This window comes from Pyrenophora tritici-repentis, chromosome 9 (assembly GCF_003171515.1).
Source record: "Pyrenophora tritici-repentis strain M4 chromosome 9, whole genome shotgun sequence".
NCBI classification, from domain to species: Eukaryota; Fungi; Ascomycota; class Dothideomycetes; order Pleosporales; family Pleosporaceae; genus Pyrenophora; species Pyrenophora tritici-repentis.
In genome coordinates this window covers 1,949,118-1,971,611 of record NC_089398.1, presented here as the reverse complement: position 1 = coordinate 1,971,611, position 22,494 = coordinate 1,949,118, and the positions used below count along the sequence as shown (strand labels likewise).

The window sequence follows — 22,494 nt, the reverse complement described above, 5'->3', positions numbered from 1 at the left end:
CGACGGACCAAGGCGGTCAGTTACTCAAAAGACGTCGCGGAAAGGCGTCAAGGGCAGGGCGCAATAAAGATACGAAATGCTCAAAGCCCAGGCCTCTAACCGCGGGCTATAATTAAAGTGGTGGTGCGTGGTAAAAGCGAGGGGCAGCTCGTTTTAAGCATCTGTCAGCTAGGGTTTGACACGGCCCATTCACAGCCAAATCTCCACAGCCTACCTGCATCGGGGTAGACGAGCCAGGCAATAGCACGCGACAACCCTTTGCCTTGGTGAGGATAAGATACACGCCCCCAAATGGGAGCGGTCGTGTGCAAGGCGTTAGTATTGGTGGTGGTCAAACGCCAACCATGAGCCGTGTCTGCGCGACCCCCCAGCCCCGAGCTGCAGCCTGTAAGTAGGCCTTACTGTACCAAGAGGCCAGGGTGACAGCAGGCCAGCGCCCGCTACAGCTGACCGACTGGGGACGTAATCGGTTCTCGGGACGCATATCGAGCGTTGGGGTGGACTGGGCGGGGCGACGGAGCCCTGCTTATCGGCCGTGCATGGATCCTATTCCCACACGCTTGGGTACTGAATCGCGACACTGACGACTGGACGATGCTAGACCAAAGGGCCCGCGAAAGATCAACTAGACCGCATCCGATGCGGCCACACATATGCATACGGGAGCGGCTGTTGATGTCCTGGTTGCAACGCTCTCCCCCGCCACACATGTAACATCGTCACGCCCACATGCTCCACCAGCTCGCGGCCTTATCAACACTTCACTATCTACCACTGCGGCTTAGCATCGGAGCCATGTCCGATAGAACCCATTGCTATCTATCGTGAGTTTTTGGAAGGGATGGACGTCACGCATGCTCGCGTTACATGGCCATGCCACGATGCCTTCTCCTCGGCCTCTTCCGCAGATAGGCACGGTGTAACACTGCCTGGCCGTCCATCGTATGACGCACCCCGAACGCAACGTGCTGCCATGTGCTGGACGAGAAGGCCTCTACCCCACCGAGGTGATCAGAAATCGTTTCCAATCCGGCAACTTTGGCCGCTTGCAAGTCAATTTCTGACAAAGGGAACCTGCAATCACACCTTGACCGGCAGTGACGCGGTGGTGTGAATCTCCCGATGCTGTGATAGAAATCGTTCGGGAGCCGCTGCAAAACTCGCCCCATATTCCCCTCATCCAAACGCTCTGCAAGTGACACACCAGTACACAATCCTCAAGTAACACAACACCAGCACACATCATGTACGAAAATGCAGTCCATCAACGTCTGAAACTTGGCTTACCGCATCCAGGCGGCTAATCATCAGAGACGATCCGCAAGCGGCATCCAAATATATTGCAGACTATGTTATTGGTCAGCCTCGTTCTACCTTGCGTCCTTGCATAGTCAGCTAACGCCTCAGCATAGAGCGCATCAAGACCTTCAACCCTACTGAGGAGAGACCCTTTGTTCTCGGCTTGCCAACGGGAAGCAGTCCCGTACTGATCTACGAACATCTCGTTCAACGCCACAAGGCTGGCGAAATTTCGTTTCGAAATGTGATTACCTTTAACATGGTATGATATTGTGCCCCTGTTGCAATGTTTCACAGCAAGTGGGCTGACCAGACTAGGATGAGTATGTTGGCATCCCACGTGATCACCCGGAGAGCTACCACAGCTTCATGTACAAGCACTTCTTCTCCCATGTCGACGTGAAGCCAGACAACATCAACATCCTCAACGGAAACGCACCCGATCTGGAAGCTGAATGTCAGGATTATGAAGACAAGATCCAGCGTGCTGGTGGCGTCGAACTCTTTCTTGGCGGCATCGGACCTGATGGGCACATTGCCTTCAACGAGCCAGGCTCCAGTTTAAAGTCCCGCACGCGCGTAAAGACGCTTGCATATGATACGATCCTGGCCAATTCGAGGTTCTTCGGAAATAACCTGGACCAAGTGCCTCGCATGGCATTGACGGTTGGGGTCCAAACAGTACTCGACGTAAGTGCACAGCCACCCATGGGTGTACAGCAGGTGCTCACATGTTTCAGGCACGCGAAGTTGTCATCATCATCACCGGCGCACACAAAGCATTGGCTCTCCAGCGCTGCATCGAGGGCGGTGTGAATCACATGTGGACGCTCTCTTGTCTGCAGATGCACCCGCACCCCCTGATCGTCGTCGACGAAGACGCCACCTTGGAACTGCAGGTCAAGACAGTCAAGGTATTTCGATCAATGACCCGTACCCAACATCCGAGACTAACAGCCATAGTACTTCAAGAGCATCGAAATGGTAGGGAACGAGCTAGGGATGCGCCAGAAGCTTCCCAGAAAGCGTGACTCGCTCGTGGACGAGGGTACCTTGCTAGCCCCCGAGTCCCAGAATAACGGTATCAGGTTGACTGTGCCGCAATTCGATGTTTCTCGTTCAGCAAGCCCAGTCCTGGAGCCAATGAGCGCTCGCTTGTCGGACGAAGACGTCAGCGCATTGCGTTCCGTGGAATTGGATGAAATCGCAGATCAACCCTCGGTCCGAATGAGCGCTCGCGTCGTGGGCTGAGTTGAACAAGCTTGTTAGGACTTGCTGTGCAGAAGTTAGCAAGAGAGTGCAACTTCATCTTCATTTCTTTAGAGGCCCCTGGGCCGGTTTCCAGGTTATCAAGGCATCGTTCGCTTTAGCATTAGACTGTGGGGGATAGGGGGATACAAACAGGCTGAGTTGACCCGTTGACACATACACACACACACACACACACATGTTAGATAAGCAGCCGTTTATGTTTTCTTTTTTTTAACCTGTCATCATAGAACCGCATTCGCATTAGCATTGGAAAGCGTTTACGGTATCATTCGAGGCTGCGCTGTGTTTGGAGTGGTGTATATAGTGGTTGACACAAACGTAGGCAAAAGATGTCATTCCGTGTTCACGTATTCAATCTCGTGTAAAGTGAACAAGTTGAGCTCTGATCACCGGCTGACAGAAGAAACATATTTAGAACCGTTCGTCGATGGAAATTGTAGGCGGTTGATCGCGGGACGGCTCTAGTGAAGGTCGGCGACGGGAAGGCGCGCGTCATCCCGGTCGAGATCATCTCATGCCAAAAATACCGCCGCACACTCCACGCGAGCGTCGACGCGCTTGACCATGTCGTTTGTGGTTGAGTAAGTAAAAGTGCATGCAATTGATACAACAACCGCTGACCCCGCGATAGCCAAGTGCGCCGCATAGACAGCCAGCTCGACCGGCTGCAGCTGTCGTCGACGAGAACCGGAAGCTTCTCCATCACGGCTGAGGAAGCCCATGACCCCACCAAGACTACCCGCATTGCCCATCTACAGAACCTCATCAAGTCGCTCTCCACGACCACCTCAACAAAACACAGTCTTGTACCTGTAGCGAGAATATCAGAGACGCTACAGCGCGCCAACATTGCCAGCACCTGGGAGGATGCGAGCTATGAGCACGAGTTGGAATGGCTGCTGGTCAGCAAGGCGACGACACAGGTCTATGGCCAGATTCTGAACACAATCTTGGAACAGACGATTCCTCTCGAGGACGACTTGTGGTATTGGGACGATATTCTCTCCACGTATCATTTTGCCGGATTGTATTCGATACAAACATCACCGGTCCGGGTGTGGAAGTGGTCGCAGGAGATATACCACGATGTGCGCTCAAGAGGCGGCCAACTAGCTGTTGGATGGAGCCAGTTCTACGGCCTAGTCAAGGATGCAGTGCAAGAGCGGAGTATCGCAAATATACAGCGGAGGGTAGTAAGTCCGCTCGCACTCGTACGGAACGAAGGCAGGAGAAAGCGAGCAGCCCTGCGCAAGATACGACTGGTCAATGCAAATGCGCTTGGCGTGCTGCTAGGTGAAGGTCTGGGCAACGAGAGGTATGTCACAAGTAGGTCTAAGAAACCACTGATGACTAACAATTCTAGTGTACACGATGACGGGACACAGTCACCCACGCTACTTGGCACACAAAGGTGGAAGAGCGTCATGTCCAAAAACATTGCCCTCATGGACGCCGTCATCCAAAGTGTGAATGCTGCGGAGCTTTCTGTCGATAAGTTTGACGATTCGGTTGCAGCCATTACACAGGACGATGACTTCTACTCACTATATGAACCTTCTGGCGAACAAACCGCAAACTCAGTGAACCCCGCAGACGTAGCAGAGCGTCTTCAATATCTACTCCACACTGCTTTGCCTAGCTATACGGCAAACTTCAACGCTTCCGTCAAGGAGAATGGACGTCCTTCTCGTCTCATCCGCTATTGGCTCCCTGCAACTGCACTCCTCGTCTCTTCAACCACCATTTTGCGCATCTTTGTCAACCGAAAGGAAGAGATTGCAGCATGGATCCGGGAATTCGGGCAGACTGTCATTGACTTTTGGGCCAACTGGGTGGTGGAACCTACGATGAGAATAATTGGAACCATCCGCCACAACGAGGATAGCGAAGTGTCGATTATGAGCAAACGCAGCTTGGAGTCTGACCGCGCAAGCCTTGAGCGCATGGTGGTGGATTTCGCCATCAAGAACCCCGACGGCCCAGCGTTGAATGAGACACAGATTGCCGATATCAAAGCAAAAGTCCGCGAGGGCGATCTGACTACTGTCTTGAGATCGTACGAAAAGGACATCCAGAGCCCGGTCAAGGGAGCCATTGTGGGCAACTTGGCCAGTGCACTTCTTATCCAGGTTCAGAAGACCAAAGTCGACGTTGAAGTCGCTATGAGCGGTATTGACAGCATCCTCAAGAGTCAGGAGCTTCTCTTTGGCTTTATCGGTCTCACACCCGGTGTGCTCGTAAGCATCGGCGCCTACCAATGGCTTCGAGGCGTCTTCAGCAGTCGCAAAGGCGTACAGCAGTGGGCAAGGCAAGGTCGCATGCTGCTCATTCTCCGCAACATTGATCGTATCCTGACTGGCGCAACACCTACGGAAGACGGTGAGATTTCGTACAAGGACCATGGACTACTACTCTGCGAGGTGCATCTTTTGCGCCAAGCAGCGAGCGGTATCCTACCGCGACGCATATTCCAAGACTTCCTGGTAGAGATTGATGAGCTCGTCGATGTACGGAGCGGGCTGCAGAGGCAGCAAAAGGTGGTGGAGCGCATCCGGTGGGCGTACTCGAAATGGTTCACTTGAGGGCATCGTGGCGGGGATGACCCCAGCCGCGCGGCCGCTTCATGGTCAGCGTATATAGCCAGCCCAATGCATTATACACCCGCCTCATGATGGACCATGTTTCGCATGCGTGATTTGAGCGACGATAGCCGCGTCAGGCCAAACGTGTAAGTTGCCACCGAGCTGGCTGTTGTCGTCACTTGTCGCGGACGACAGTGACGGCTGCTGAGCCCGTGCGGACGATTAGCGCCAACGTCCAACGCTGGCACCTGTGAACGCTTCCCTCCAACGCCGTCTTGCTGTGCTGCCTTGCTGTTACCCACACAGCATCTCAGTCCCCACCACGACCCCATACTCGACGTCCTGCTGCAAAGTCGACCAAATCCCAAGCCTCACATTCCGCCATCGCAAACCGACCGCTCCTCGTAAACAGGCCCAAACCGGCGGGTTGCCAACTTCCAACCCACTCTCGATACCGCATAACCGCCACGTTTGCTCAACATGGCAGGCTCCAGGAATTATGACTTTCTCGTAAGCTAAGCCTCTGTATTTCCCTTGTTTGCGCCCACCCACCCTACCGTCATACATATGCGCTGGACTCTGGGGTTGTTCCTCCCCCTCCACCGCTTAGTACGTAACTATACAAAGAACGGCACTAACAAGTAGCTTTCCCCGCCGCGCAGATCAAACTGCTCCTCATAGGCGACTCGGGCGTAGGCAAGTCGTGCTGCCTGCTGCGCTTCAGCGAAGACTCGTTTACGCCCTCGTTCATCACCACCATTGGCATCGACTTCAAGATCCGCACTATTGAGCTCGACGGCAAGCGCGTGAAGCTGCAGATATGGGATACCGCGGGTCAAGAGCGCTTCCGGACTATTACCACGGCGTATTACCGGGGCGCCATGGGTATCCTGCTCGTGTACGATGTCACGGATGAGAGGAGCTTCACCAGTACGTTCTCAGAAGTTACGGTTTACTTTTCTTTGACTGGCTGACTAACACTCTACAGACATACGCACATGGTTCTCAAACGTCGAACAACACGCCACCGAAGGCGTCAACAAGATCCTCATCGGCAACAAGTGCGACTGGGAGGAGAAGCGCGCCGTCTCGACCGAACAGGGCCAGGCCCTCGCTGACGAACTCGGTATCCCCTTTCTCGAAGTCTCGGCTAAGAGCAACATCAACGTTGACAAGGCGTTCTACAGCTTGGCCAGCGATATCAAGAAGAGGCTTATTGATACCGCGAGGACGGACCAGACAGCTGCTCCTAAAGTCGACGTCGGTGGGCCTGACAGCGGGAACGCGGGTATGGGCGGGAAATGCTGTTAGAAAGGTGGATGGACGGACGAGTGAGTCATGGGGAAAGAGAGGGTGGGAGGAGGGTGGTTGCTAGCTAGCTTAATGGGGGAAAGAAGCGGTGTCTGGTCACGTGTACGAAGGTGGCAGATATGATGTTGCTTGTTCTGGCCATGCGAGGGGTTGAAAGGTGGGTGGATGGTTTAGTTGGCTAATATCCTGGCCACTATCTGTGTGAGAGACAGACAGAAAGAGATTTTCATGACCATGATACATACGATGGATAAGTTTCGCCACTCCGAGCGAGAGTCTCGTTGGGTTATCATGACTACTACTACTACTACTAGTACTACTACTTTTTCCTGCGAGTTTCTTCTTAGGCGTTTCTTTTTGGTTGTTAAAGAGAATGGAGGGAGTTTTTCTTTCTTTCTTAGTTCATTATTATAGTACATTACACGTTTTTTTAGTAATGACAATACAACGTCAATATCTTGTGTATGGCAATCTTGATGCGGGAAGTTATGGGGGGATGATATGGTTTTATGAAGCTTGATTCTTTATTCTTAGAACCTGATCCTAGGGGGGGGGGTGCGATGCGATGCGACATGCTTACCCAGTCTATATGTTGAATATTTGTAAACACATGAAAAAGATGGAAAGATGGTGACTAGTAGAACAAGTTGTCGAAATGGTTCCCCCGCCACTGTTTATTATGACCATAAGGAATACCCGCATGGCTGCAAAAGAAAGGAATGTAATGAATGCTAGGTGATATACACATGGACTGGCGAGTTCTGTAGGATGGAGGAATGAGGGGGCAGATATGGTTTTATACGAAAGGGGGGGGGGGGAGGAAGGAAGTGAAATAAAAGGATGAAGATACGTAGAGATAAACTTCTAGTGTTAGAATCATAGCTTGCCCACATTCTTACACTCACATTCACAAACATTACATCGTCAACAAAAAATATACTGCGAAGTATTAATATTATTCTATTACATTTACTTCTAACGTTTTCACCCATCCACTGCAACCAACAGACATCCCCTCGCCCCCTTCTGTAATGACTTACTACGCGGTATAGATTCCAAATCAACCAACAACCACGTTAAACTGGTCTTTGTACTCCTCGCTGTCCTGGGCGCAATCAAGGATACCAATGATATTAGACCAGCACTTAGTCGGAACGACGATATCATGGCGACCGGTAAGAGACGGGCTATCGCACATCACGTCAGCAAAAAGCCATATAACCATCCGTTTTGAAATAGGTATGCAACTTACTTGGGAGGAACCTGGTGCCAAAGTGTAACATTGTACCCGGTCGGATTCGCCGGCGTCTGCCCATCATCCGTCTTTGTCAGCAAGAAGAAGTACTGGAAGTTTTCCTCGGACGGGCCTTCGTCCCACGTGCACGGGCCGGCCATTGCGGGGATGCCGGCGAATTGGCGTTGGTCCCGTCGCAGGTTGCAGTAGATGCGTGGGCTGACTTCTGTGCTAAGGGTGAAGTTGACGCGCGTGGGGCCGTCGACGTCGCTTTGGAATTTGTAGTCACTGATGGTGAAGTCTAGGGAGGAGGTTGCTGCGAGGGCGGAGGCGAAGAGGGCGGTGAGGGTGAGGGAACGCATGGTTGCTGTTGGTGGTGGGGGTGGTGGGTGGAGGTGAGGTGGTGTTATTGAATCGAGTAGCTGAGGTCGCTGAGTGATGGAGTTTGTAGATGGGGAATATCGGCTTGGTATATTTATACGGCCGTTTTTTTTGTTGGACATGTCGTCCCGGGTTTACATCGGTGTAACTTCGCTGACAGACATGTTCGGTGGGCTATACTTGGTTGCGGTCATACTTTCGTTCCTCGTCTGTAGCAGATCTGCCTTTTTAGGATTATTGTATTACGTATCAGCTTCACTCAGCCAACCATTGTGTTTTGATGGGGTGTGAATTCGTCCTCGAAATACGATAATCCCGTATCCACATCACTCTATCGATCATCATGTTCAAGTAGCCATAGAAGCTTCCACACCGCTTCCTCGTCGTTCCCTGCAGTTGCATCGAGATCACACTAAGAAAGTGCCTGACTAGCATGGCCAGACCGAATGGACTTTTGGTAACTAACATGCACGGATTTGTTGAATAGCCATGCATGCGGCCATACCTCGTACTCATCGCTTGCTCTCTCGGGTATCTCGGCATGCAGTAAGGATATTGGTAGCCGCGGAGATGTTCTTCCAAGTATAAACATGTCTATATATAACTGGTGACAGAGGCCGTCCAGAGGGTTCTGGTAGCGAATACGTGGCAGATCGGCATCGAGATTACTACAGCCAAGATTGCCGATCACATCACGGTCCCTTCGGTGGCTGCTACTTTCTTGGTCCGTTCTAGCCCAGACTGACCCCAAAATAAACACACAGACTATTCTTTCTCTCTAAGATGATTGTGTGGATCTCTTCATGGAGAAGAGGATAGCCTGCATACTCAACTTGAGATCTGTTTGGTCTAGAATAGACGCAGCAGCAGGAGTGCTTGTAACACTCGCAGCGGCGTGTACGTCTTAGAGCCACATTGACACGCCTTTTCTTAGAAAGCACACTCGTATCAGAACATGGAACTGGGGATCAGAGCTTCAAGTCTTTGCATGAGCGGTGAGAATGCGGGATATGGAGGATACGCGCATCAGGATACAACCGTTGCAGGGTATAGGAGCCCCGCTAATACACTGACATACACAGTAATATGACTCTAGCTTAAGATGAAACTGAGAGTTGATAGTTCCTACGTACTTAAAAGAAAGCACACCAACCAATATACATAGCCGCCAAATTCTGCGGATCTCTCGCCATAGCAATCAATGCATCCACATAACCCTCCACACTCAACGGCACACTCTCACCCTTGAGAAAGCCATTAACTTTCGTGCGCGTAATATCCAGCACCTCCTGCGGCGTATCCGGCACGCCCACAATCTTCTTCCTGCGCTTACCGCCAAGGAAATCCGCAGTGGGATCGTGAACAAACGTCTCCAGGATAGTAATCAGCGTATCCTCGTGTTGACGAAGAAGTTTGTATGTGAGCTCTGCTGCTTTGCGGAAGGGCCCTTCTACGCCCTGGGGACCCATTGCGTCTACCATGTTGTGTGTGAGGCGGAAAGGGACGAGTTCTGGCTTCTCAAAGGTGAGACCCTTGTCGAAGAGGCAGTTGAAGTCTACGTGGAAGGTACCGCCGTCGCCTTGTTCGAGGAGGACGTTTTCGCCGTGGCGGTCGCCGAGGCCGAGGACGTGGCCGACGATGCTCATTACGGCACAGGAGCGGGTGTAACGGAGGCGGGCCGCAAACCAGGCTTCTGGCTCGGGGAAGGTTTCGACGAACCATTCGTGTAGGACGGGGATGAAGCGGGAGAGGATACGTTCGGTGAAGATTGAGATTTTGGAGGGTGATGATGAGGCTTCGTTGAGGAGCAAGCGGATTTCGCTGTAGTCGATTGGTATGGCGCGTTGGCGGTAGAAGCGGATGATGATGTCGCGCATAGGCTTGAGCCCTTCGACCCATTCGATTGCGCCGCATTCTTCGTTGAGGGGGGTGACAGCGTAGGTTTTGATGTAGAGGCGGCGTTTGCTGGACTCTACGTCCTTTTGGAGAGCTCGATTGATCATGGCGTTGAATTCCATGAGACGCTGGTCCTTGCGCAGGTCGTCTTTTGGCTTGCAGAGGAGGCCGTAGGAGCGTCCATCTGAACCGCGTAAATTCAGTTTCCGCGGCCGTTGTAGTGATGTCAGAACTAGCACGTCGTCGTCGAATGACTGGATGGAAATGGCATCTGCTGGGAAGGGGTTGTGACGGCGAATCGTCTGACTATCGTTGCCGGCTGGAAGGTTGGGAAGCAGATTTGCTTCAATAGGAACAACCAACGGCGTAGGTGCAAGCTTGTGGTTGAATCCCAAGTCTCTTGATAAGCTCACACGAGCAACCCGCGACTCAATCGGAGCATCGCAAGCCGCTAGCAGCGCATCCGTAAGTCGCTGCCCTTGGATAATGAGGGTCTTGAGGTCAAGCGAAGCTCCCTTGCGCTTAGATGCATCCTTTTCCTTGTTAGCTGATTCAGGGATGTGTCAGTCGACAACTTACGCGTAGTCTTTGCAGAACTGCAGCACCTCGAGCTCGGCGGTCATCCTGCGTCGAATGTAGGACAGCCAACAAGGCCCACAGCGCCTGCTGCGGATACGAAGATGCAACTTTAAGGATGATGGTCTGAAGTGCATCCCAAACGTTCTTATTCGGATGGCTGATGCGTGTGATGATCTGAGGGAAGGCAGTATACCATGCAAAAGCAGGCATCCGCTCTCCAGCATAGCGCTTGAGGTACTTGTTGATGGTATCAAGGTAGTTGAGCCGATGATCATGAAATTCCTTGTTAGTTTTCGGGTATTGCATGACTTCCATACCCATGTCCAGCCAAAGCGTAAGTATTTTTGGCAAAGTTTGGTAGTAGTACTTTGTTCCGTAGACGGTAGACCGGACAAAGTTTTCAATGACGAGCTTGATCAAACTGCCTGCCAAGTACTCCGCGCTCTGCTTTGCTAGCGGCTGCTGCTTCTCCGACTCTAGCAACTTGAGATACCATCTGCCCAAGTAATAGTGACCCTTGTCCCATCTGGGATAGGTTTGTACACCAATCACATACTCTTCCTTTAACGAGACTGACTGTGTTTGACCAGCACGATCAAGCCATTTCGCAAGCAACAGTTGGGCGTGACACTTGACCTTGCTCATTGAATGTTCCTCCCCTCTGCCAGTTGTGGTTACAGAGACATTGATGGGTATAGTTTCGTCGATTTCGAATGCGTTGCTGTCGATTGCACCGCGGAGGTTTTGAATAGCCTTGCGATGGTGACCATCTTTCCAAAGCAGTTTTGAGTACTCGATCTTGGATGCATTGTCTCCTAAGCGCTCGGCATGGAGTACGGAATTGAAGGCAGTCGTCATGAAGTCACCCTTGCGAGCAAGTCTTCCTGTTGTAAGCCATGCGGATGCGATATCAAGGTTGGTGAATTCGATGCTGTTTCAGTCAGTAATGAAGACGTGTAGCACTTGATGCGTCTTACCGAGACAGTGTCATGGCTGCCCGACGCACTCCCAGGAGATATTGCTTGTCTGAGGTGTATGCTCCGATGATGTCCAACCGCCGGTCCAAGTTCTCCAGGATGACTTCTCGATTCATCATTTCCCCTGCACTCATCCCACTTACAGCTTCAATGTCATACAGTGCATGCAACTTGACTAGAACTTCATGTGAAGCATGTACCGAAGTCGTCGTTGAGGGGGACAAACTCTTTGCTAGAAGCTGACGTAGCTTTATAATACCACCCTGGAACTCGGCACTGTTGTTACGACGCAGCGCCAGCAGCACTAAACCTACACCGACATTGAAGTCCATAAAGGCATTGGAGTGTGCATTAGAATTACCCAGAAGTCGCTCAAGCTTTTCCCACTTTCCCACTGACCAGGCAGCTTCTGCTGCAAATGGCAGGGTTTCGTTCGAAAGTGTGTTGGAGGCATGGAAGCCATCTACGTAGTTGAGAAGTGAATCTGATTTGCATTAGCCAGCTCTACACAATACCCATATAATGCTTACCGTATTGACCGGACTCCTTCAAGCAAGTCAACAGGTTGATTTGAGTTTCAACATCGTTTGGTCTCTCGGTAAGAGCAAGCTCATACCAACTTTGGGCTGCCGTCCATCGCCCAGCTTTACGATCTTCGATAATCTGCTGCTCTGGGTTGAGCACTTTGAGATGTGCTGAAATACCTTCGATGCAATCAGGCTCATCGATATGCGCGTAGATCATTTGTAGATGTTGTAGGAGGTCGTCTTTTTCGGCAAAAGGCTGATTTAACTCTGCCTTCATGTCTCGCTGTTGCCGGTAGTATTCTTCCCAATGGAAAAGAGCGCGTGCGTAGGAGCCGCACTCAACTGCTCGTCGCGAAATGATCTCCGCGGGAATAAGCTGGAGTATACCTTCGACGCGACTGATCTGCTTGATGGCATTCATTTCTTCATCCTCTGATATGCCACGACCCGTTTTCCCTGCCATGATCCGTGCTTCTGAATGAGATTTCTTCTTTTCTTGTAGCCATAACGACAGGTATTCGAGTGTTTGGAAAACGTTCTACAGGCAATTAGTAGAATTCATGTGAAGTTTGACTTGGTCTTACCTCGCTACATTGCTTGATGACGGAAGCTTCGTGTTGCTCTGCGGAACGTAAATCGGCTTGCAACACTTGCAGAAGCTCTCGTCCAACGTTCATCATATTTTCATCGTGATCGGACACGATGACGTTCAACGCGGCAAACGGTAGGATGAAGGTGGCAATGGACAAATCATATCCTTTGATGATTCTGGCAAGAACCGGAAAGATCATCTCAGCATTGACGCCCTGCCCTTTTCGCAGCAGGTCGTACACAAAGGTTTGGAGCCAGGTTCCGTGACTGAGTTTCAAGTTGAAAATTGGGTAGCTGGGACCCTCATACTGCAACGTGGGATTCTGATTGACAGAGTATTTGGAGTCCAGGAAGGGAGTGAGCACGGTGCGGACTGCCTCTGGAATATCGTTCCAGCGCTGTGCCTCCGTGCTTGCCTGCGATGATCGGGGTTTTGTTCCACGAAGCGCACTGAACCCGCAATGTTTCAACATCTCCTGCATGACATAGGCAATCCATCCTTGTGCTTTCGCATTTGTAGTGGAGAGGAAGACCTTTACGAGGACTTGTTCGAGAAGCAGCGCCACAAAGTCAATGTCTTCGTCCCTTCGTGAAAAGTTCGATAGCATCAACACACGCTTCTTTTCGCGAACTGTTTCCACTCGGTATGGATCCAGCCCACCGATGATACCAAGGCATTGCGCACAGAGAATAGTAATGTCGGAGTGGTCTTCTGAGAAGCGAACACTGGCATCGAGGAGGGACCGAGTCAATGCTGCAAGTACAGGAAGAGGTTTCTGGCCAACCACGGACTGGTGTAGTTCTTGCTGGTTGGCATCCAGGAATGGCACAAGCTCTCGTAGTGCCTGACGTACCACGACCGAGTTCTGATCCTTGCATCGTATACTAAACGCATGAAAGACCTTGATAATCTCTACCATGTCTTTGAACCTTACCAGTTCGCCCTCTATCTTGGACAGCATCGGTATGCCTGCTAGTGAGGGAAGATATTCCACTCTTGCTCGAAGCTGTGGGTTGTATTTCTGGATGATGTTACCGATGGTCTTGTGAGCTTTCAATTGGGTATCTTCAGAGAACAACGACCAATGCTGTACGATGAGCGCAAAGGTTTGATCGACGACAAGCATGGTTTCGTCACCATCCAGCGCCGATAGAAAAGCACACCAAACCGTGAATGTGTCGTCGCAGAGATCCTTATCTGCCATTGCTGACTGAAGACAAGCGCGAATCTGCGGCAAAGCCCCGTTTACGCTCCATTGCGCCAGGCTGATCAAATCACCGATAGCAGCTATGCATCTCTTCCGGTCTGGAGTCGTATGTGGTATGCCTTTCCCGGTGATACTTGGTGTCTCGATGACGTTTGAGAAATATGCGATGATTCCCAGGATATGTGTCTCGCAAAAGGCATCCAGAACCTTTGTCTTTGATGTCGACTTGCGCTGGCCTGACTTTGTATCTGGGGCAAGCATTGCCAACGTAGTGAATCCGCTGTAGAATGGTTTCTTCCTAATTCCCTCTTGATCAGCAGCCAGCATGAGAATCTCAATAGCAATGCCAGTGATGTCGAGTGCGACCCAGGCTTCAAGCCTGTTGTTGCTACCGTCTCGGATAGCTGGTTCGATGGCCGCCAGTGTTTCCATTGCATTTTGTTCAACGTCAGGAACAGGTTGCGATAGGAGTAGAGCGAGAATTTTGGCAAGACTGGCTCTTGGATGTGTCAAGACGTCAATGACAGAAGCTTTTCGTGCCTGGGCAATCTTTTCGATAATGTCCCTTCTTTTCCCCAATACAAGATGTGGAAGTGTGTCCGCTTGAGTTTGTACCAGCAGCTGACGAACACTTTGCTCGGTTAGATCCGCCAACTGCTGTGCTTTTTGGGGCTTGTTGACGATATCTTTGATAACTGAGAAGCCGATAACCTTCCAGTATGGGCTCAAGAGCTGTGTAGTGTCCATGGAGAATCCTTTGGCGACAGCCTCAAGTTCGCGATATGCCATGCCACAAACCAGGGCATTGGAGTGACCCAGGTATTCGATGAGGTGGTGCAGTATGATGGGAAGCTCTAGCTCACCGCACGTCTGAGCGGTTCTTCCATACGCCATGATGAGTGTTTCATGGTCAGACAGGACATCGCGCTTCGCTAGGGCATCCAGAAACTCAATGGTGAACCTCCGGTTCTTTCCTCGCGTACTTCTTGGTATGTCTTCTCGCAGAAAGACCATCAAGGAATTTGTCGCGGCGAGCTTGAGTTCTCGTAGGGACCTGCTCAGACATGCGAGTAACCACTGTCCTAACTCGCACATTTCCAGATCCAAATAGTCGGGATCCGAGATGTGGTTATAGACACGGCCGATAGCAACCGCCATAAGAACCCGTGATTGCGATGACGCTTGGAATGCCGGTTCTCGGGTGATTGCGAGCATGGCGGCAATAGCTTCTTTCCAGTCCTCTCCGTCACTCTGTTCGTTCCAGTACTTTGCCACATCTTTCTGCGTGCTTGTATCGCACAAGGTACAGTTCAGAGTATTCAACACCGTTGAACGGGCTTGCAATGGCTCTAGACAGCGGGACCCGGCACATGCAATCTTGGAAAATGCAGACATGATGTCCATTTGTCGAATCTCGAGTTGTTGCTCGTCTTTTGGCATCGAAGAGTATCTTGCTTGGATAATATTGTGAAGGTTGGACAAGTTGGGTATAGGTGAGTCTTGGGTACTACCATTCAACAATATAACGAGTCTCTCGTAGGTGGAGCGATTGATGTCTTCTGAGGCGTCTGGAAATGTCTTTCGTCGCTTGGTAGGTCGATCTTCGGTGATTACGTTCAACGAGCAAAACGTCTTTACCAGCGGCGTTGATTGTTCGGAAAGTTCAAAGTCTGAAAAGCTTGCTGATTCGTTTTCGCAAAGTTCTTTGCGCAAGTCGGCAACGTGATTAGGCCAAGGACCTGGCCCTGTCCAGAGACAGAGAGCCAACTAGAGGCGTTAGCTTGGGTATATACTATGTCGTTCGAGCCTACCTGTAAATCTTTGTGGAAACTGGAGAAATGATCTACGTCTTGACATGTCCTAGCAACAGATTTCTCAACATCTTGTAAGATGAAGTTTACATTTGTATCTTGACGACGTCGTGATGTCGAGGCGTTTGTGGATGAAGAACTGACGATACCGCATAGGCGGTTGAAGATGGATGCGAGTCGAACTTGGTTGCCTTCTGATGCTGGTGGTGTTGACAGGTTATCAAGAAGTTCATCGAGACTGCTAGTCAATGCCTGGGCAGTCTTCAACGACGTAGACGGTCGGTCTCCATGTGGGACTAGATGAAATAGCGATGTTTCCAGTAGCTGCAGGTATAAAAGCATAATCTCATCATAGAGCGGCCGCTTCTCCGAGGTTGTCGTCCAGCGTCGGAAATGCTGCCATAATGCTTGGATGCTGTCTACAACCCAAGGTAAATGATGGGTTAGAATAGAGCTTGACGCCTTTTCCTTGGGTTGTATGATATTGACCAATGCAAGAAGCAGGCTGAAGCCGACATGAATGGATCCAACTTGCGATGTGATACTCCGTTGTAGGTCATGAGGTAGAGCAACCCATTGCTGGCTTTCGGGCCAAAACTCGCTAATACTGCTCGATGATGGTAAAGCTAGATTGAATGATGATGATGAAGCCAGGTCATTCACAGCGTCTAGCTCTGTAAGTATGCCTTGGATAGATTAGCAGGAGCCGGATGGAATGCGGAGATTCGATTACATTGCACACTAGACTTGTAGAGCTGCAGTACTGTCGCAGCCGGTCGCCATAAAGCGGATGTTCGAGATAGCACGGTGAGGCAGAGACCAAGGAGCTTTCGCACATGTTGGTGAACAGGTTGCAGTGTTGCCTGCGTCAACAAGCCAAGTAGCTTCGGATACAGCCACAGCACAAGAGGAGGATGAGGAACACTCTCATCATCACTTTGCTTTGCGCTCAACAACAGATGCGGCTTCTGCTGTAGGATAAAGGTAAGTGCAGCAATGCTGTCAATACCTTGTTGCCTTTGCTGGTCCTGGGCAAACGGGTCATGTTTGAATAGTCCCTCAAGGCCCGCCTCGGCAATGACACATATAAGTGCAACGAGCTGTGGATCGGGTTCATCGGTATTTGGATGTTGCAGGAATTCTTTTACCAGCTCCCCGAAACTGACTTTGGTTGCTTCATCTTGCCGTGCGTGGACATTGGAAGCATTGTGGACAATTTGAGCCGCAATGGTCGATGGTGGAGGAACAGCATTATTTATTATTGGTGGAGCCATTCGCTGGGAGCTCCCGCCTTTGCGGGCCATGTTTGAAGTTACCGATGTGGCATCGCGATTGGGAAGGAGAGAAGAGGGATTGGCTGTGCCAGGTAGCAGGTTGTTTAGTATGGCGAGTAAAGCGGCGTGTGCTGTGATGGAATCGGATGCCGCTGCCTGATCGTCCTGTAATCGTTACCACGTAGCTTTTCGAAAGAGGACAAGGTGCATCAGATGTGTAAGGTGCACTACGTAAAAGACGTGGGTGGATCAACAACGGGCGCGTCAGACACTTTTCTAGTGCTTCACGTAGTCACGGGACCCTACTAAACCCTGGCTCGGGAATGAGCGCTGTTGTTCCGCACCTGGACATGCGACAACAACACCTCTCCGACCTGCGACTGCTACACACACAATCAAGCGGCGCATGCTTAAACCGTAACCATGCCAGGCCCTTTCTCCTCCAAATCCTTCAGCGCCACCCTCCCCAACTCGCTCGCCGCACGCTACCGCAAATCGCTCCAAAAGCATCCCTTCCTCCTCTTCGGCCTACCCTTCCTTTCCACAATCGTCCTGGGCTCCTTCATGTTGACACCCGCCACGGCGCTGCGCTACGAGCGATACGACCGCAAGAACCAGCAGATTACACAGGAGCAGGCCATGGGCTTGAGGGGAGAGCGCAGAAAGGTCAACATGAAGGATGAGTATTATGTACGTGTTGTAGGTTTTTATGGGCGTGGGGATTTAGCTGACGGTATCACAGCGGTTGCAAGCAAAGGATCTCGAGGATTGGGAGCAACGGCGTGTTAAGCGTCTACCAGGCGAGCCGGATGGTACGCTTGTATGATTTTGTGATTGGCGATAAAGCATTGGGTATGGCGTTTAGGTGCTTCACTCTGGGGAGAACATGTTATTATAGGAATGAACAGGAATCATAATATTGAGATAAACTCTGAGAACGCGCAGCATGGTCAGCCTTTCCGCATACACGCGATCGTCTGCAACGTCAAAAGCGTACTCACAACTAGTAAAAAAACATGTCTAAGCAAAAATGAATTTTGAAAACAAGGGAATACACTGCAACCAGAAATCATCTTCTAGGAAGGCGCGGCATGGTCGAGCCTTCCGTCTACACCTGCGCATCGAACAACACGGAAGCAGTCACTACCCAGGCAGCAAAAAAGACACATAGTCCGGGCAAAAAAAATCAACACATAAACCCCCCTTAACCTTTCCTCTCAAAGTACCCCAGGAACAATCCTACCTACCCTCCTCCACCTACCTCCGCCATCTCTTCCCCCAGCACCCCCACCAAAAACCCCGTCCACCTAACCTAAGCAAAAAAGACACCCCCAAACCACCAAAAAGCTGGACAAGAAAAGCAAAAAAAGAATATTGACAAGTGGGGGATTCGAACCCCCCGCGGGCTACGCCCATGAGAATGCGTCGGGAAGAACCCGATAAGCTTGCGCTTGAGTCACACGCCATAACCACTATTATTTGTTAGAACTGATGTTGAAGCTGGGAAGGCGGCTAATGCTTACCTCGGCCAACTTGTCGTTGTTGATGTAAAAAAGACAAATTAGTTAATAATTATACGCGGGTGCAAAAGCTGTTGAGCGAGCTTGGAAATGGATGGTTCTGTGCCCGGCGTGGTGGGGTGGGTATTGCTGGGAGAGGGGAATTTTTTTCAAAACTACCCCACTATACCTACACTACATACACTGAACTGCGATACCGGCGGTATCGACATACCAGGACCAGAGATTGCAGCGCTAGGTTCAAATACGGGTTGGTTCAGTTCGCTTCGTGTGCCGCTTCGAAGGGGCTTTCTTTCTTCTCAGTTTGGGTTTTTCTGTGGAGCTACATTATTGGTGTTCTATTTTCAGGCCATTGCGCCGACAAAACCACGCAGTTGAAGAGTTGCGCTACTGGAAATTACGATTGGTTTACATATATGTGCCAGTGATTGCTGTTATTGATAGCTTCCGGATTTTAGGTTAGATAGAGAATGAAAGAGAGCACTCCATAATATGTGTGAAGTACTCGTGTATATCTACTAATCCCTATACAAACTTTGCAGAAAACGCAAAGTTCCCGTCTGCGAAATGAGTTCATTCACACACACTCAACAAACACAAACAAGACGATCCATAATTTATACATTTATACATTCCTCAACTTCTTCTAGTTCTAAAGAAGAAGACTAAGTTGTTATGTCTACTTTCATTGCTTGCCCGTGGCGATATGCGCCAACCAACATAGGCCTCAACAAAAGGCAGGCAGGCAGGCTCGAAATTCCTACACCCCCACCATCCTCCTCGCCCGTTACAAAGAAAATGGGGTGGGTGGCTGACCGGCCGGCTATTCATAGCGTATGTAATATGATGACGATGACTAAAAAGAGAAGAAAAAGGAAACAGGTATATGCTAGACATGCGTGGATGACAATGGAGAAGAGACTCGTGAGTCGGTAAAGAAAAGAAAAAAAGCGCCATAAACACCAAACAGGTTTCTATGTACCCATGCCTGTGAAAAAAAAAATGATATTGATGAAAAACACCACGCTTGGAAAAAGGGCAGCAGGCCTGCTCGCTCGCTCGCTTCGGCCTTGGAAGGGACATGCAAGAATGACGTTCTATCTCAAAATATACATGGATTTTGTTCATTTGAACATCCATTGGCAATGACAGGCATCCGGAGGATCACTACGCCGTTGTATGCCGGGAGAATTTTGGCGCTTGCTTCTGCTGCCAGACGGTAGGGCTTCGGTGGCCTGGGCGGCAAAATACTCCTGATAGCTCGGATCAGACTCTTGTAGCCATATCCTGATCGGACTGTCGTTTGGACTGGGTGCTGGCGTGATTTCTCCATTGTCGAGCAGAAGCATCTGTTGGCAATACGGTTGGGGCGAATTGGGGAGACGACGCTCTTCCACCTTGACGATCCGAGGATAAGGTGGCATGCGAGGGGGCGAGGAGGCGTCTGGAGATGAATCTCGTCCTGCAATTGGGATGGCAGGAATCAATGGCGCTGATGAAGCCGTCGCGGTTACAGCTGCAGGCTGTGTAGAAGCCGAGAGTGAAGAACTGCTTGTTGGCACCACCGCCGCCGCAACCGTTACGGCAGATGTACCGCTTGGTTCGGCCGATGGTGTAGGGGTGGGCCAGTTAGTTGGAAAAGACGTAAAAGAGGCTGCCGTCGAGTTGTCCTCGGAGTATATGTAACCCTCGACGTAGGTACTATTCCAGTAACAAAACCAAGGGTAATCACCAGGTTTGACCTGGAAACGCTGTCGATATTTTACATCTTCCCGTTTTGTGAGTCCGGCTCCAAGATTGAGTTCCTCGGGTGGTAGGATTACCAGTTTGTCGTACCGGGCAGAGAAGTGGTATGCTGGACCGTAAGCTCTGTAGTCCAGGTCTAGCACGAGCTCCATCGGCTTCATATCGAGAACAGGACTCTGAAGTCCATACAGAATGGACTTGTTAGGCACCGAGGGACCGCCACTCATTGAAGCGACCTGCAATGTCTCGTCGCCAATGACGGTATCATTGATAGTTATGACGAGCGGGGCGAAAGTCATCTTGCATGACCAGGCAGAGTATTGACTTGCTTGCGTCAAGCATCCCGGGTTGCTTTCTTGTGGTATGCCGAGCGGAAGTGCGTATGAACCTGTAGGCAAAGGCGTAAGTCCGGCTGGGGCTGAAATGGGAACAGCATCGAAAAGTGATCCGTTTTGGCCAATGACCTGGGGTTGTCTAGATGGGTCAGTGGGTGTAATAAAATCGGGTCTTTGCACTTACGCTTCGTCAGAAGGACCCGCGGGCCGTTGCGGGCTAGGATCATTGTTCTTCTTATTTGCGACAAAAGTACCGACGGCTGCTCCGAGAGCAATGGTGAAGACTAGTGTTATGAGGAGAATGATAAGGGCCAATCCCACAGGGACCTTGCCGAATAACTTCCTCTTTCGCCAGTTGATCTTTTCTTCGGTTGGCTCTGCCTTTTCCGAAAAGTGATTCTCACTCGCCAGTAGTGAGGCAGACGATGATTCAGAAGCCTCGGCTGGAACAGTACCACTCGAAGCAGAGGTAGAGTTGGCGGGCGCCAAATTGCCCGTCTGAGTTTCTGGTCTTTGTGGCGGTAACCGGGCGGGTGTAACGGATGGCAGTAGAGGGGCAACGGGTAACGCGGATGTCGAGGACGAGCTTTCACCTAGCGGCGAAGTTGGCGAGGCGGGAGTGTTGAAAGGATCTTCTGGGTCGACTTGGAGGGGTGCTGGGACAATGCGCGACGCGCTTGCTTCTGCCGCCAAAGACGCCTTGGTGGGGCCCTCCTCTGGAAAACGCGAGTAGGGTGGAAGCTGCTCAGTGTGGCCGTCTGGTCCAATAATATCCTGCTCTTCGCCGTCCGGTCCGAGCACTCTGCGGTAGCCATTGTCTAGACCCGGGAATCCCACGGGAATAGACGACTGGACCTGGGGCACGGGTGGCTGGGCTGGCGGCTCTTCTGGTGACTCTTCGTCCACAATGCCGCTTTGCGAGTACATGGCGTACGGATGTGTCGGGCGCTGCAGAGACATGGACCGGTGTGGCTGTCGCTCGGTTGAACTCGTCGCCACGCTCAGCGGCCGTGCCATTGAAAGCTGCGGGTACATGCCATAGGGGTGGCTCGGGCCAGTTTCGAACGGGTTTTCTGAATTGCTCGTCGTCGCAAACGAAGACGTGGAGCTCACAGAGTCGCGATGTCCCAGCGGCGAATGGTGGCTGGGCCCCCTGTTGAGCGGTTGTCGACTATCCTGTGGTATCGGGTCCCGTACCTTGGCGGTACTATTTCGCGTCGCAGTCCTCCGGAGATCCGTCTTGTCGTGGTGTTTTGACGTCGAAGTTTGCCGCTGCGGTATCGATATCCGGTCGTGGTTCTGGCGGTCGCTGTTCCACGCTTCGCTGGTGTTTGTCGGGCGGAAGCCATCTGATACCGAGGGCATAAAGTCGTCCTCGTCGGGGTCGATTTCGTGGTTGTCGTCAAAGACATCAGGACTGGCGGGCCGTCGCGATGCCTCGTTATCGCTGCTGCGTCTGTCCATGGCGCCTCACGGTCCCTGAGAGGCTCAAAGGCCCTGTGCCCCCCTGTCAGATGTCCCCTACAAGCTCTCTAGGCGTTTTTTCGAGCAATGAATCAATAGAATGCGCGCGGCGTAGCGATCGATAGTGTGTGGGTAGCGAGTGTGCGGCGGTTTGGCGAGTGTCGTGTCGTGATGTTGCGTGTGTGGAGCGAGGGCGCATCAGGTTTGGAGGCAGACGTCTGAGACGGCACACTAGTGCCAATGTGGCGTTTCAGCACGAACACCCGTGAACCGGAGCAGCTTGCAATCGAAACCACTGCCAGCTGTCTTTGGCCGTCTTCCTTGCACGCTCGCTCTATTCAAATCTTTCCGTGGGCTGCTGATGTGGGCAGTGTGTTGGTGTGTTGGTGTGTTGCCGGTCTTGTCCTTGATAAAGAATCCCCCTCTTGCCTTCCAAGGTTAATATCGAGCTGCTCTAGCACATAGCATCCTGCCCTCTATCCAAACT

At 51.3% G+C, this 22,494-nt stretch overlaps 7 protein-coding genes across 7 annotated transcripts; 4 read left to right on the top strand and 3 right to left on the bottom strand.

The window, feature by feature from the left end:
- Positions 1-795: 795 nt before the first annotated feature.
- Positions 796-2,550, top strand: PtrM4_151130 (NagB, 6-phosphogluconolactonase-Glucosamine-6-phosphate isomerase-deaminase; the record flags this gene model as incomplete). Its single annotated transcript, XM_066110079.1, has 6 exons — positions 796-824; positions 1,312-1,358; positions 1,413-1,561; positions 1,618-1,989; positions 2,040-2,213; positions 2,263-2,550. 6 exons carry the CDS (start codon positions 796-798, stop codon positions 2,548-2,550), a joined length of 1,059 nt encoding a protein of 352 aa, XP_065960062.1.
- A 585-nt stretch (positions 2,551-3,135) lies between these two features.
- PtrM4_151120 (putative atp synthase regulation protein nca2 protein) lies at positions 3,136-5,153 on the top strand (the record flags this gene model as incomplete). The annotated part of the gene is made up of 3 exons (XM_001938454.2): positions 3,136-3,152; positions 3,203-3,886; positions 3,935-5,153. 3 exons carry the CDS (start codon positions 3,136-3,138, stop codon positions 5,151-5,153), a joined length of 1,920 nt encoding a protein of 639 aa, XP_001938489.1.
- A 480-nt stretch (positions 5,154-5,633) lies between these two features.
- PtrM4_151110 (GTPase SAR1 and related small G protein) lies at positions 5,634-6,464 on the top strand (the record flags this gene model as incomplete). Its single annotated transcript, XM_001938455.2, has 3 exons — positions 5,634-5,663; positions 5,816-6,083; positions 6,142-6,464. The coding sequence occupies 3 exons, from the start codon at positions 5,634-5,636 to the stop codon at positions 6,462-6,464; spliced, it is 621 nt and encodes a 206-aa protein (XP_001938490.1).
- A 1,060-nt stretch (positions 6,465-7,524) lies between these two features.
- Positions 7,525-7,859, bottom strand: PtrM4_151100 (uncharacterized protein; the record flags this gene model as incomplete). The annotated part of the gene is made up of 2 exons (XM_001938456.2): positions 7,525-7,651; positions 7,717-7,859. 2 exons carry the CDS (start codon positions 7,857-7,859, stop codon positions 7,525-7,527), a joined length of 270 nt encoding a protein of 89 aa, XP_001938491.2.
- A 1,353-nt stretch (positions 7,860-9,212) lies between these two features.
- PtrM4_151090 (TEL1, Phosphatidylinositol kinase and protein kinase PI-3 kinase family) lies at positions 9,213-16,972 on the bottom strand (the record flags this gene model as incomplete). Its single annotated transcript, XM_001938457.2, has 7 exons — positions 9,213-10,508; positions 10,555-11,485; positions 11,532-12,015; positions 12,062-12,596; positions 12,643-15,624; positions 15,669-16,354; positions 16,411-16,972. The coding sequence occupies 7 exons, from the start codon at positions 16,970-16,972 to the stop codon at positions 9,213-9,215; spliced, it is 7,476 nt and encodes a 2,491-aa protein (XP_001938492.2).
- Positions 16,973-17,365: 393 nt separating this feature from the next.
- PtrM4_151080 (cytochrome c oxidase-assembly factor cox-16, mitochondrial precursor) lies at positions 17,366-17,768 on the top strand (the record flags this gene model as incomplete). Its single annotated transcript, XM_001938458.2, has 2 exons — positions 17,366-17,632; positions 17,685-17,768. The coding sequence occupies 2 exons, from the start codon at positions 17,366-17,368 to the stop codon at positions 17,766-17,768; spliced, it is 351 nt and encodes a 116-aa protein (XP_001938493.1).
- A 1,818-nt stretch (positions 17,769-19,586) lies between these two features.
- On the bottom strand, positions 19,587-22,007 carry PtrM4_151070 (Atrophin-1 multi-domain protein; the record flags this gene model as incomplete). The annotated part of the gene is made up of 2 exons (XM_066110078.1): positions 19,587-20,682; positions 20,728-22,007. 2 exons carry the CDS (start codon positions 22,005-22,007, stop codon positions 19,587-19,589), a joined length of 2,376 nt encoding a protein of 791 aa, XP_065960061.1.
- Between the last annotated feature and the right edge of the window lie 487 nt (positions 22,008-22,494).